General features: G+C 33.5%; 1 protein-coding gene across 1 annotated transcript in view; it reads left to right on the forward strand.

Annotated features, from left to right (window-relative positions):
* The window catches only part of UBR3 (ubiquitin protein ligase E3 component n-recognin 3), a 207,722-nt gene that overhangs the window by 129,489 nt on the left and 63,680 nt on the right, over positions 1-14,553 (forward strand). The window contains exons 19-23 of the mRNA XM_019656794.1: positions 1,086-1,227; positions 5,014-5,118; positions 6,465-6,638; positions 8,655-9,115; positions 11,669-11,757. Coding sequence (XP_019512339.1) covers positions 1,086-1,227; positions 5,014-5,118; positions 6,465-6,638; positions 8,655-9,115; positions 11,669-11,757 — 971 coding nt within the window. The remainder of the gene's footprint in view (positions 1-1,085; positions 1,228-5,013; positions 5,119-6,464; positions 6,639-8,654; positions 9,116-11,668; positions 11,758-14,553) is intronic.

Genomic DNA, 14,553 nt, shown 5'->3' on the forward strand with positions numbered 1-14,553 from the left:
AAATGCTTACATGTCTGGAGTTTTGGTTTATCTTTTAGTTGATTCCTAGTTTTATTTGCTTTGTGACAAGTGGCTGTGGTTCTGTATGTTAGTTCTTTTGGTATTTGTTGAGGTTTACTTTGCATCTTATTCTTTTGTCAATTTTTATAAATGTTCTAAATGTACTTAAAATTATGTATGTTTCTAATTATTGGATGGTCTTTATTTGTCTTTGGTTCAAGCTTGTTAATTGTGTTGTTAAAAATCTTCAAAATCCTTACCAATTTATTTTTCTTTGGCTTTCTGTTAGACAGAAGTATGTTAATATCCTCTTATAGTTGTGGATTTGTCAGTTTTTCTGTGTAATCTCTTCGATTTTGCTTTTTAAATTTTGAGTCTGCTGTTACTGCATAGAAGTTCAGAATTACTATCTCCTTGGGGAGACTGTTGTTTTTCCATCATAGAAGAGACAGGAAAACTTTCTTATTTCTCCTTGGGAGTTATCCTTTTATAGACAGTAAAGCTTTTCAAAGGTCTCAGCTTTATGTGGGATCTGAGTTCCATCTCTGAGCATTGTGTGAGTCTAAGACTTTGAGATCTGCTTACTCAAGGACTTGAAAACCATTGGCAAACACAGTGTTACGTGCTTATTGTTAATTCCTTTGGTTTTTTTTGTCGTACCTGGGGAAAATGCACTTTCTTTTATTGCAAGTTCAAAGAAGCATTGAAAAGATTATATTTTATTTTTTGTCCAGCTTTCCCAACTGTAGTGGGAGAAATTTTAGGTTATCTATTTTGTTCAATTGTTGCAACTGGAAATTTCTTTGTTTAGTTCTTTACTCTGTATTCTTTCTGTTTTTTTTTCTTTAACATTTTCCTATTCATATTTCTTTCTAGTTTTTAGCTCTACTCATTTTCATCCACTATGAAAGGAATAGAAATATTTATTGTGAAGAGGATAGATCCATTTGTCATTTTTGAGCACTTTGATTAAAAATAATACTGCATAGAAAAATGTAACAAAATTAATGTCTGTCAATCACTATTTAAACTATAATTTAATCTTGAGTCTGTCATCTAATTTTAGTTTTGTTTTATTTTTCCAGTTTAAAACAGAGTGGAAAATTCCCTGGAAATCCCTGGCCTCCCTATAAGAAAAGGACGCCACTCCATCCCAGCTATAAAGGTCTCATGAGACTTTTGCACTGTAAAACTTTACACATTGTGCTATTCACGCTGCTTTACAAGGTACAGTAGTAATTTGAATAGAAAGACTCAGATTAGAATTTATTTCCATAATTTTCAAATAATAATGCTAAAGGATAGTATTTACGTAAAAGTACCATTTATAAAGCAAAGGGTATTTATATATTTAAGACGTATGAGAATATGTCATAATCACATATATGTGAATTCTAAGTTGAAAATAATGGAATAGCTATACCACTTTGGGTGGGAAACTATTCATGTTATCCAGTTTCAGATAGGAATATTTAATTAAGGCTCCTGTAGAATAAGAAGTGAAATATTGTGGGATTACAGGAGGAATGGGATGAACAACAGGGACCAAACAACCACCAGAATCCACTAAAATGACAAAACTAAGATGGCAGTCATGGGGCCAGTGACCCTGTGTTTAGGATTGTTCTCTTGGTTTTTTAACTTTTATCTGGAATGTGACATGGAAGAATTTGAGTGGGTTCCTATGTGACAGCATTAAGAATTTGCTTAAATACTCAAAAGATACTTTTATTTTCTTATTACCTAGAATTTGTTTAATTCTTGGGTCTTCTCATACAGAACTGACTTATTTATTTGGCTAACATTAATTGTGTACTCAAAAATTATATACATAATATTGTAGAGTATATATATATATATATATATATATATATATATATATATATAAAACAAGCATATCTATGATCTGATCTAGATAAGAGATTAAAAGACAAAAGAACTATACTCATGTTTTATAGATAAAATAGCTATAGACATCTATAAAGTAATTATAGACATAATAAACATTATACAATTTGATATAAAGAAAAACTAGTGTTTCTTTTTCCTAACTAGAATTTGAAAAATTAAAAGACATAAAAAGAAAAGTAAGCATATTTGTTAAGCAAATTTCCAATTAGTACATATACATTTTTAATTACATTTGAGCAGACACTTTAGTTTTTTTCTTAATGTTGTCTATGCAAATGAAATAATACGTTTAGATTTCTCTATCCCCCGATTCTTTTCAACTCTACCTTATGACCAATTTTTCATTTTACTTGTATAAGTTACTCCTGTTAATATTTTAGACATGTGCCTCAAAAAATATCTTGAATGGTTTAGTTTCATTAATTTCCAAGAGGATTATTCAGTAAAATGATTTAAAATGTTCTTTTCTTCATTAAAAAAAGTAGACTATTTTTCTTACTGAAAAGATTATTTGTATTTATTTACAAATAATAGACATTTTTTTGAATGTTTAGTTAGTGCCGGATTTTGTTTCAAGTGCTTTATATAGATTTATATACATTACTTTGTTTAATTCTAACAAAAATTTATGAGTGAAAGTTCTGTTATTATTCCCAATTTTCAGATATGATTATTGAGTTTTGGAGGCTAAATAACTAGTTCAGATGGTGAAGCTGAGTACTGTTATAATTAATAAGTAATAAGTCAATAATTCATGATTTAAAAATTAAAAAAGCCTTATTGCAAATGATTTGTGTTCCGGTTATAGTTTCCAACTTTTTCATTTGCTTAATGTAAAATTAGTATTCTGTCAAAAATGGAAAGGCAGTCTTAGTTGTTACAAGATTATTATGAACAAATTTTTAAAAGTCTGAACTTCATAATAGCTTTCCTTACTTTAATTATAATAGGAAAAAACTTCTCTAATGACATTATATTGGCAAGTCAACTTTCTAAAAATCAATGTCAGTAAAAAATCAGTGTCAGATCTTCTGCCATGTTGAAGGTTAAAAATTAAGATAGGACCGGCTGAGTGGTGTATTGGTTAGGAGTTGGCTTGGGACGCCAGCCCTGAGCAGCAGGGCCCCGGTTCGGATCCCATATGAGGGCCAGTGACACTGCGCCCTCTACAGCTAAGATGGTGAACAACAGCTCGACCTGGAACTGGGCTGCCGTGAGTCGCCGGCAACGGCGTAGGCTGCAGTGGGGCTAGCCGGCAGCTGGAATGATCTTTCGTGAGCCACCATGAGCAGCTGTCCAATGGCTGGCAAGCGACTGCCTCACCTGGGAAGAGCGCAATGGTGACACCAACATGGGCCAGTGGGGTGACGTCCTCCACAGCTGGACTGAGGAGCAAAGGGACAGCGCTTGTCTGTTCCCCTTCCCCAATTCCCCAGTCCTGTTCCCCTCCCCAATTCCCCAATAAAATCTTTTAAAAAAAACAAACCCCAAAGAAAAACATTAAGATAGAATGTGTTAATAAAGCTTTGCAGAAAACTTTTTTTTTGCAGTATCTAATAAAATGATTTCTTCCCGTAGCTTTTAAGTTACTCATTTGAAGCCGTAAAATATAATGTCACAGGATTTCAAGCCAAAATTATATGAATGTAGCTAGTAATGTTTTATTTATCAAGAGGAGGCAGTGTAATTGTTAGGGGTCTGAAAACTGTGTTCCAGTGTTGCTTAACACTAGCTGGGTATGTGGCTGAGCCTTGCTTGGTTTTCTTTCTGTAAATAGTGGATTAGAATGGATGACCTCAGTTGCCCAGCTTCGACTCCCTTCTACTGCTTTCTTGCTCCTTCCATCATCCACACCACCTACCTACTATTTATTAAACACCATTGTTAGATACTATACCAAACAAATCACAGATATTAACTCATGTAATTTTCAAAATTCTGGACTATAATTCCCGTCTTAAAGATGAGAAAACTAAGGCCAAAGTCTGTTGCTCAAAGTCTAGATATATACAGAGTTTATATAAAAATCAGATTTTTAAAAAGGTTTTGAAAGTTCATTCGCTTCTCACCATTGTGCCACAAAAAGATGAATGAAGAAAGCCTTCTCAGTAGTCAAAATAATCATTATAAAGTTAGTGAGTTGGAAATCTTTATTCTATAGTCACAGTAGATTAGCTTTTAAGTAACTAAGTCCTTTGGAGTCTGCTCAGCCATTTCGTCAGCTTCTATTAGGCTCAGCCTAGACTGTCCTCTTTTTTGTTCTCCGTAATCTCACCCACAGCTGACCACCTCACTCCTTGTAGAACCTTTTCATCTTATCCCTTCCATTGTTTGGCCACATGACTTTTATAATGAGGACAACATGATACCAGTCCATCCCAGCTAGTGGTTTGTTGTATCATATTGAGTGGGTGATTGGTATAGGTTAGTCCTGAAATCCTGCATAAGATATATATGGCTTATATTGTATAATCCATGTATAAGGTCAGATTTATCTGTTTCCTCCTAACCATTAGCTTTTGTTTTTCCTTTCTCACCCATATAAACCACACACTAACATACACATTTACATAACTGCACAAAATACTCAGGCTCAGAACTTCAATTTTAGAGACAGATTTCAAGAATATTAATGCTCCATAAACATTTATTGTGCCCCCAATTATATGCCAGGTGCTGCACTAAACACATTTGTGTGAATTGCCCTATTTAAAAAAACTTATTTATCTGGTATCCTTGTCATCAGAAGAGTGTCAGCAAATTAGGATGTAAAATTTTCTTGTTAAATTATTTTCTTAGGTATTAGTATGTTTATAATGGCTTTAGTAGACTATTTAATGTATTAACCTTTAGGAAATCAGCGAACCCTTATTTCTAGATATTATGTAAAATACTATGTAATCTTGCAAGGGAACCTGTATTTTTGGTTTTAGTTTGTCTTTTCACCAAGATGTAACTTTATTTACATATCTGATTGTAGTATATATTTATATACACACACACGTTTATGTTATTTTTATAAATTAAAATGTTTTTGGATATTTAAATAAAATATATTTTATGGAAAAAGTAATTATAAGTCATTTCCCCCCCTTTTTAAAGATATTGATGGATCATCAAAATCTGTCAGAACATGTACTCTGCATGGTTTTATATCTGATTGAATTAGGACTTGAAAATTCAGCTGATGAGGAATCAGATGAAGAGGTAAGTAGTTGCTTGTGTTTTTAAATATTAAAGTTGCAACATGTCTCAATAAAAGTAGTATGTCATCTCAAAATGTATTTATGGATTCATCATACTCATGAGATCTTAAGAACTACTGGAACAGGCGTTTTTTGATCTTTAAATCAATATATGTTCTTTTAGAGGTTTCACTGATACATTGAACTCTACTTATGGAATTATTGAATTTGAAATTTGTAAATTCATAATATATAGATCTAAGAAAAGTGGTTAATGAATTTTGGTGTTATGCTAATAACATTGATTACTGATAATCGTTAGGACTTTAGTCTAGAAATTCTAATAATTTGATTAGGGATTATTTTTGAGTAGCAAGTTTTTTTCTGTAAAGATTTTAAATTAATGGGGTAAATATTGTTTAATGGGAGAATATTTAAAGTACTTAAGTATACAAGTTAATGTGTTTCAGGACTTCAGAAATATCATTCCAGTATAGTAATTGTTACTACAAATTGATTTTAGGAGCACAAGACCTCCTTAACCACTCCCTCCAAAAAGACAAAATACTGCAATACATAATAGCAAAAAACAAAAAGACTAGGCAGTCCTTTGTAATCCAAGTTGAATCAACATATACCGTATTTCCCCGTGTATAAGATGCACCCTTTTCCTGAAAAATTTGGGGTCTAAAAACTGGATGCGTCTAAGCCATAGATGGAACTGAGGACGAGGCAGTATATGAAGACAGTGATTCATCAGACACAGTGGAGGACAAGCTAATGGCTGGGAGTTTTGACAGTGATGAGGAGTTGTATGAATTTTATGATTAATAAAATTTGAGTTCAATAACTTTATGTAATACATTTTTTTTTCAAATTTCGGGCCCCAAATTAAGGTGCATCTTATACATGGGAGCATCTTATACATGGGGAAATACTGTATTTTTTCATAGATAGTAAAGAATCATTAAGATTCCTCTAAAACTAGCTCAGACTTTTGGTTGATTTTTTTTTTACACGTTCTTCCACAATTAGTCCAAATTAGCATTATTTGGCATTATTATGAGTTATTACTAATGTGTGATGAAAAATACTCTGTACTGTTCAGTATTTCCAGATCAAAAAATATATTTTTTTCAGAAGAAATTTAGCAGGGTTACATTGAACTTACTACCCATTTTAGTATTGAAAACTTATTCTTATATTTTGTGTTTGAATTTGGTTTTGTTAGCACTTTATAATTTGTAGATGAGGCTGAAGGGATTCAAGAAGATGACAGAAGTGGATGATTTTTTGGGTTTGTTACATCTCCATTGTACCTTAGGCCTGACTTGACAAGGTTTGATATTTATTATGTTTATGTTTTAGGCATCAGTGTGTGGACCAGAACGTTGTCATGACAGTTGGTTTCCTGGCAGTAATTTAGTATCCAACATGAGACACTTTATAAACTACGTTAGAGTGAGAGTTCCAGAGACTGCTCCTGAAGTAAAGAGAGATTCATCTGCAAGTACCAGCTCTGATAGCTTGGGTTCTTTACATGTAAGTGTAGACGAGAGAAAGATAAAAGGAAAGACTTTATGTTATGTTGGAATATGTTGTTTAGTTCATTCTGTGATACCCAAAAGAAAAATAAATGTGGTTGTAGATAATTTTAAATTGTCTTTTACTTCCTCTGATATATTTAAGCAATTTCTGCCTCACCTATCTTTTTCCTTTAATCTGCCAGAGTTCACGACGACCTAAAGTTCTTCAAAGAGAGGTAGATGTATATGATATTTGTATTAACTGGCAATATGGCTTTAACTGGAAATGGGGAAAACCACTGAAGTATCTGTGTGTGTATATGTATGTGTATGTTTAATTAATATGGTTAAATTTAGAAAAGTGTTTCTCTAATGTATGTGTGTGTGATTTTTATTTTTATTTATTTATTTTTTTTATAGCTGAGCCATCCTGCCACCTGTTGGCAGCTCAGCAGCAGCTCAGCTTGGGCTGGGACTCGAACCGCTGTTGCTCAGAGCTTGCATTCTTGAGCGAGCTCTTAACCAACTGAGCTACTCGGCCGGCCCTTGTGTGTGATTTTTATATAGTGATTTAGGCTTAAAGAAAATTCAAGTTATTGAATTTAAAAAATAATATTGAATGTTTAATAGTGGGTTTTTCTTAGTAGTGTTAGAAGTATTTTAGACCAATTATAAGCAGCACATTTGAGTCTGTTTGTATTTTGCATTGTGACTAACATCTTAAAAATAAATGTTTCCTAAATCAAAATAAATTTAGTCTATAACTGCTGGCTGCATGTCCATTTTCGTTTTTTAATTCTTTGCTTCTATGGCAATTAATTAACTGTGATGAAATAAGCCCAGAAATCTTAAACTCCATATATTGTGTACCTGGAGTCATTTTGAAAATCAGCTCTCTCATTGCATGTAGCTTAATTAATTTTTGAAAAGCAGAAATGAAATGTCTGAAAATGACATGCCAAATAACCAACCTTAAATACCTCTTATCTCTACAATCTATATTTTTGTGAGTAGAGAACATTGAATCAGACACTTCTCATCACAGAGTCCATTTGTAGGAGCTTTCTTTGCCTTTGACAGTATGTTTTTGCTGCAAACATCATAAAGAATTTTGATTAAAATATTGGAATCTCTGTAAGAATCAGCTTTTGCCTCTACTACTGGTAGAGAGTACTTTGAAAAACAGCTTGGATGTTGAAAAATAGTGTATATTATAATTACCTCATAAAAGCTCAGTTGATATTGGAACATTTTTTCTATAGTCTTGATTAAAAAAATTAATGAAATCCATTAAACTGACTTGTATCTTAATTAAAAGATGACTTCTAAGAGTCCTAATGCAATGCGACTGCTTTAGCATAAAGGCTATTTAGAAAACAAATTATTGACAAAAATAGTTAAAAAAATATTCAAATAAATTATAGTGATATTCAAATATGAAACAGATCAATTTGATTTTTCATCTTTATATTTCATCTTAGTAACTGAGCACATATGTTATAAGTAATTTTTAAATTTTTGAAGTTGCTTAAAAATGAAATTAATTAGCAGTTCAGATTCATTAACTTGGAAAACATTTATAATTTTAAGTGTAAATTGTAATTTATAATTTCTTAACTAGAAAATGTAGCAGTCATCTAAAAGTAAAGAGTATAGTATTCTTGATGAATGTTGGCTAGAATAACTTTCTTCCTTTAAACTGATGAGGAACTTAGTTTATGATTTGTCTTCATTATGAATATAGATACCACTCAAGTTTTGTCTATTTTCTCTGGTAGATAGACCTAGGAGGTTACAAAAGAGGTGTTATCATGGATAATCTCTTTCTCCTCATTGTTTTCAGATTGACTAAGTGGGACTAAGTATATTTGTGAAAGAGGTGAAAGGACAGATTTCCTTAAAGAGAGGATCTATTGGATAAATATTTGGTTGAAACTTTGAACATTCCCTTTGGAAAATGTAGTACTAGTATGTTTTTTAAACTCGACATTGGATAACTTCTCTTGATTTCTTTCTCTTTTTTTAATGGTAGAATTCTGGTACCGCTCAAGTTTTCAGCTTAGTAGCAGAGCGTAGAAAGAAGTTTCAGGAGATCATCAATCGCAGTAACAGTGAAGCAAATCAGGTGGTTCGTCCCAAAACTTCAAGTAAATGGTCTGTTCCTGGTTCAGCTCTACAGTTAACTACAGCCATTCTGGAAATTAAAGAAAGCATATTGTCTTTGCTAATTAAACTTCACCACAAACTCTCAGGAAAACAAAACTCCTACTATCCTCCTTGGCTTGATGACATAGAAATTTTAATCCAACCAGAAATTCCTAAATATAGTCATGGAGATGGTATAACTGCGGTAGAAAGAATTTTACTAAAAGCTGCATTGCAAAGCAGAATGAACAAACGCATCATTGAAGAGATATGTAGAAAAGTGACCCCTCCTGTCCCACCCAAAAAAATCACTGCAGCAGAGAAGAAAACATTGGACAAGGAAGAAAGGTAATTATTTATTTTTTATCTTTCAAATGTGTATGGTAGGTACATTTGAAGATTTGATATATGTTTCATTTTTGGCCATCTGAGGCTTATCACCTTTATGCTTAGTATCTTTAATTACAGCTGATTAGTTTGTAAGATAATTGGAACCAAACATAGTCAGCGCTTGTGTGTGTAGCATGCTTGAGTTCGTTGGGGGTAAGAAGACGAGAGTTTCTGACCCAAACATTAAATTACTGTCCTAAACTTGTAGGCCTCTTTGGAAAAATTACTATTTCTCTTATTATTGTGGGGATCTAATAATTCCCCTGCTGTTTATCAATTCAACTTTAAATGAGAACAGAAAAATTTTAAAAATATTTTAAATATTTCTCAAAATAAAAATCTGATTATTTTAGTTCCTTTTGGTCCTTTCCAATCTTTCCAATTGTATGGTCACTAATTTTTAAATAGTTTATTAAAATATACTTATGGCTCTAGCTTTTGGAACTTTAGATTGTTTTTTATTTGTTGTTAAATCATATAATTAATAAGTTTGTAAAAAGTCTTTCCTGGATGGTGTTCCTGTTTGTCAAGATTAGAGAGGATAAGAGGAGGCTTAGCAGAGAAATTGATAGGCTTAGTTTTGTACATTACTGAGTTTAAGGGGAGACATCCAGCTGAAGATGTCCAGTGAAATACAGGGTTTGAGACTTGGGGGAGAATTCTTAGTTATACGAGGTGTGATAAAAAATGCGGTGAACGTTTAAATTAAAAAAATTTATTACAGTAAAAGACACACTGGCATTAATTCCTTCTCAAAATACTCCCCCTTGCTTCAAACACATTTATCCCATTGTTCTTCCCACTTTCTGAAGCAGTTCTGGAAGTCCTCTTTCGTGAGTGTCTTTAGTTGTGCTGTCACGGCTGCCTCGATGTCCTGAATCAGAAGTTTCATGGTGCCAGATACAGTGAATAAGGTGGGTGAGGACACACTGGAATGTTTTTATTTGACAAAAATTGCCATATAGCAGAAGCAATGTGTGACACAGAGCATTGTCATGATAGAGGATGATTTACAGCACACTTTAAAACACATCTTCTCTCAGACGTAGCTCACACCTGACTGACTGCACCAAACAAGGTGAAACCTGTCACACACTGTTACGAAGGTTCAACGTACTGCTTCGCTGCTTCCTGTATTGAAGATCCCTGCCTTTCTTTGGATAGCACTCGGCAGCAGCATTCACCATATCTTTTGATGACAATGGAAAGACTGTGTCACACATTGCTTCTGGTATGATAACTTCTGTCAAATAAAAACATTATGGTGTGTCTTCATCCACCTTATTCACCGGATCTGGTACCGTGGGACTTCTGGCTCTTCCCCAAAGTCAAAATGACCATGAAAGGTAAATGTTTTGAATCGATTCAGGACATGAGGCAGCCATGACAGCACAACTAAAGACTCACGAAAGAGGACTTCTAGAACTGCTTCAGAAAGTGGCAAGAATGATAAGTGTGCTCAAAGTGAGGGGTATTAATGGCAATGTGTCTTTTACTGTAATCCATATTTTTTAATTTAAACATTCACCATATTGTTTGATCATACCTCGTATAACTCACCTTTTAATCTTTTTCTTCTTCTCCCTCTTCTTTTGTTTTAAATTACTATTTTAACCTTCCCTTGATTGAGGGTAAGATCTTATGCTCACTAGTATTGTTAGCATCCTCAAATCAAGGGAAGCCTATCGTCTTACTTTATTATTGTAGTTTACTTTTATTTTCTTATTCATATGTTATAGTCCTGTTGTATTTGTGTGTGTGTGTGTGTGTGTGTGTGTGTGTGTGTGTGTGTGTGTGTGTGTGTGTGTGTATTTTAACCAGCTTCAAATTAAAATACTCTTTGGAAGTAGATAAGGAATAAATAATAAATAGAATATAATTAATTAATTTAGAGGAATATTCATGCTTAGGTTTGGAATATAGTTTTATTCTTTATGTTATATTTGAGACTCTTTCAAATTCTTCAAACAAAATAAACTAAACTTGGAATATTTCTGAGTAGAAACTGGGAAACTTTCTGGCTTCTGTTCATTCTCTATTAGGAGAGACATATTCTTAAGGTAAGAGTAAATCTGACTATTCTTATATTTTAGAGCCTGTTCGTATCTAAACATCATAGCTTCTTCTAGCAACCAGTTTGCTATTATTTGCACCTGGGGTTAAATTGTTAGTTCCTTGCTAAAAAAACTCTTCTTGCTCTTGCTACCAGCTGGCATATACTTAGGAAATTGTACTGTTGGAAACCCAAATTTTCTATCTACTTTAATTATTATTTCACATTTTAAAATAAATCTTGGATTTTATTTTTATTTAAGCCAGTGATTTTCAAACCATTTTAAAGCAGTGGAATCCTTTTACAGACAAGTTTACATGAAATGTAATACATAGTTCAGAAAATAGATTGTTCTCAACTGTGTGCCAAGGCCTTTTCACACATTATGTACTCCTGAAAGATAGTAGGTAAGTCTTTAGCACGTCTCGTACTTACCACTTTATTTCTGTTTAATCTAGGCGACAAAAGGCTAGAGAGAGGCAGCAGAAATTGCTTGCAGAGTTTGCTTCACGACAGAAAAGCTTCATGGAAACCGCAATGGATGTTGGTAAGTCAAAATTTATTAGTTTAGAACTCTCATAATTATAGTTACTACCTTAGGGGCTATTTAGTCTAATCTTCTACTAGTTTTAAACATTACAGACATGATTTTTGGTCTTCATTTAAACAATAATGGGATAGAGGATCAGACCTTTTTTATAGGCAGTCCATTCTGTTGTTGAATAGCTGCAATTGTTAGAAAGTTCTTCCTGATGATAGCAGTACGGTATCCTCCCACTGTTCTCTTCTGTTAAACTGTCCTTTAGATTTGTGAGATTCACAATATACATTTATTTATTTTGCTTTATTCCTGTGAAATTATTCTAAGATCCTTAAAATAGTTTTCAGATACTTTTAGTGCCTCCCCTTCAGTATTTCTTAAGTCAGGTGTACTTCTCACTTCATTAGGATTAGCGTTAGCATTTGTACCATGAAAGGCAGTGCCATTTTCCTGTGTGACGGTAGATCGCTATGAATGATCGCTATGAATAATCTTTTACAGACATTGGAGAAATCAATCAAATCTTAATTAATTTTAGTCTTTGGTTAACCAGGATAGTACCTTCCTTAATTCTTGCATTCAGTGATTTTTTTTTTTTTTTAGCAAAAATGCTGAAAGAAAACAAAGTCATGAATTTAGTTGAAATACATACACATATGTGTATTCAAATAAGCACATACATTCTCGTGCACTTCTTTGCATGTACGCATATATACCAATGTCCAGAAGAGGTGTGGGGAGGGGTCAGTCCAGATTTAGTATAGTGTCTTCTAAACCATCAGCAGTGGAGTTTATGTTCAGGATATATCTTTGATGTATAGAATACTTAAATTCTGTTTATTGAATTAACTCAGTGTCAGTTGACTTATATGAAAGATGAGGGTTTAGTTGATTGACACTACTTTCCTTTTCTCCATCTCTTCTTCTTTTACTTCTTTCCAAATATTGATAATTATATTTTTTGTTTTTTTACATATTGAATATAATTATAGTATCTATCAATTGTATCTTTAAGCAGTTTCTTCATACCCTTTATATAAAATGCACTAATAAGCACCCCTATCTTTCCCTTTAGTTTTCCTTTTCTTGTCTCTACCTTCAGCCATTTATCAGTTACTTGTTTACTTTTAAATTGTCAAGGTTGCTAACATTTGTTTTGCAGTTGCAATCAAGTGTTTCATCCAAAGGTTGACTAAAAATTGAAAAATTAGTATGACATTTTGAATGTTGTTGAGTACTGGGCTTAGTAGTGTGCTAGAATCCATTTACTTTTTTTGAGTCCAGTGGTCTGACTCCTAGACCACTTTAAGGAGACTGTATTTAGTATACAGCCTTTTTTTTTAAAGATTTATATTAAAATATAGCTAACATACAATACTGTATTGATTTCAGGTGTACAACATAATTTTTCAACATTTATATACCTAAAGAAGTGATCACCATGATAATTAGCAACCATCTGACACTGTACCACACTGTCACAATATTATTGGCTATATTCCCTATACTGTATATTATATCCCCATGACTTACTTTAACTTCTTATTCCCCTTCACTTCCCCCTTTTTAAAAATTTCAATTACAGTTTGACATTCAGTATTATTTTATAATAATTTCAGGTGTAGAGCATAGTGGTTAGACATTTATATAATTTAAGAAGTAATCCCCTGATTAGTCTAGTACCCACCTGGCACTGTACATAGTTATTACCATATTATTTACTATATTCCCTATGTTCCCTCCTCAACCTCTGAGCCAAGCTGTTGTAGTTGTGGAGTACACAGCTCACAGGCCCGTGTTGGTATTATGATGATTGCACTCTACCTGGCTGAGGCAGTCCAACCGCTCACGCTGGCTGCCGGCCACTCAATGGCAGCCCAGCTCCAGGTCAAGCCATTGTTCACAATCTTAGCTGTAGAGAGCGTAGCTTACTGGCCCATGTGGGAATTAAACTGGCAACTCTGTTGCTCAGAGCTCGTGCTCTAACCAGCTGAGCTATCCAGCTGACCTATTCCCTATGTTTTATTTACATCCCTACAATTGTTTTGTAAATACCAATTTGTACTTCTTAATCCCTTCATTTTTGTCACCATGCCCTCAACCCCCCTCTCATCTGGCAACCATCAAACTATTCTCTGTATCTATGAGTTTGTTTCTGTTTTGTTTATTTTGTTCTTTAGATTCCACATATAAGTGAAATCACATTGAATCTGTCTTTGCTTGTCTGACATCCTCTACTCAGCACGATATCCTCTAGGTCCATCCCTACCGCTGCAGATGACAAGAACTCATTCCCTTCTGTGGCCAAGCAATATTCCCTTGTATATATGTACCACCTCCTTTTTATTCATTTGTCCATCAACAGATACCCAGGCTGCCTCCACATCTTGGCCATTGTAAACAATGCAGCAATGAACACATGGATGCACACATCCCCTTGAAGTAGCGTTTGGGTTTCTTCAGATAAATACCCAGAAGTGGGATTACTGAACCCTTCTTTGTCTCTTGTTATAGCCTTTATTTTAAAGTCCATTTTGTTTGGTATAGGTATTGCTAACCCAGTCTTTTTTTTTTTTTTTTCATTTTCATGAGTTATTTTTTTCCACCCCTTTACTTTTAGTCTGTGCGTGTCTTTCAATCTGAAGTGAGTTTCTTGTAGGCAACATATGTAAGGGTCTTGTTTTCTTCTCTTTTTTTTTTTTAAAAAAAGATTTTATTGGGAAATTGGGGGAGGGGAAGAGCGTTGGGGAATCGGGGAAGGGGAACAGACAAGTTGCTGTTTTTTTTGTTCTTCAGTCTAGT

This window comes from Hipposideros armiger, unplaced genomic scaffold (genome assembly GCF_001890085.2).
Source record: "Hipposideros armiger isolate ML-2016 unplaced genomic scaffold, ASM189008v1 scaffold_266, whole genome shotgun sequence".
Lineage (NCBI taxonomy): Eukaryota > Metazoa > Chordata > Mammalia > Chiroptera > Hipposideridae > Hipposideros > Hipposideros armiger.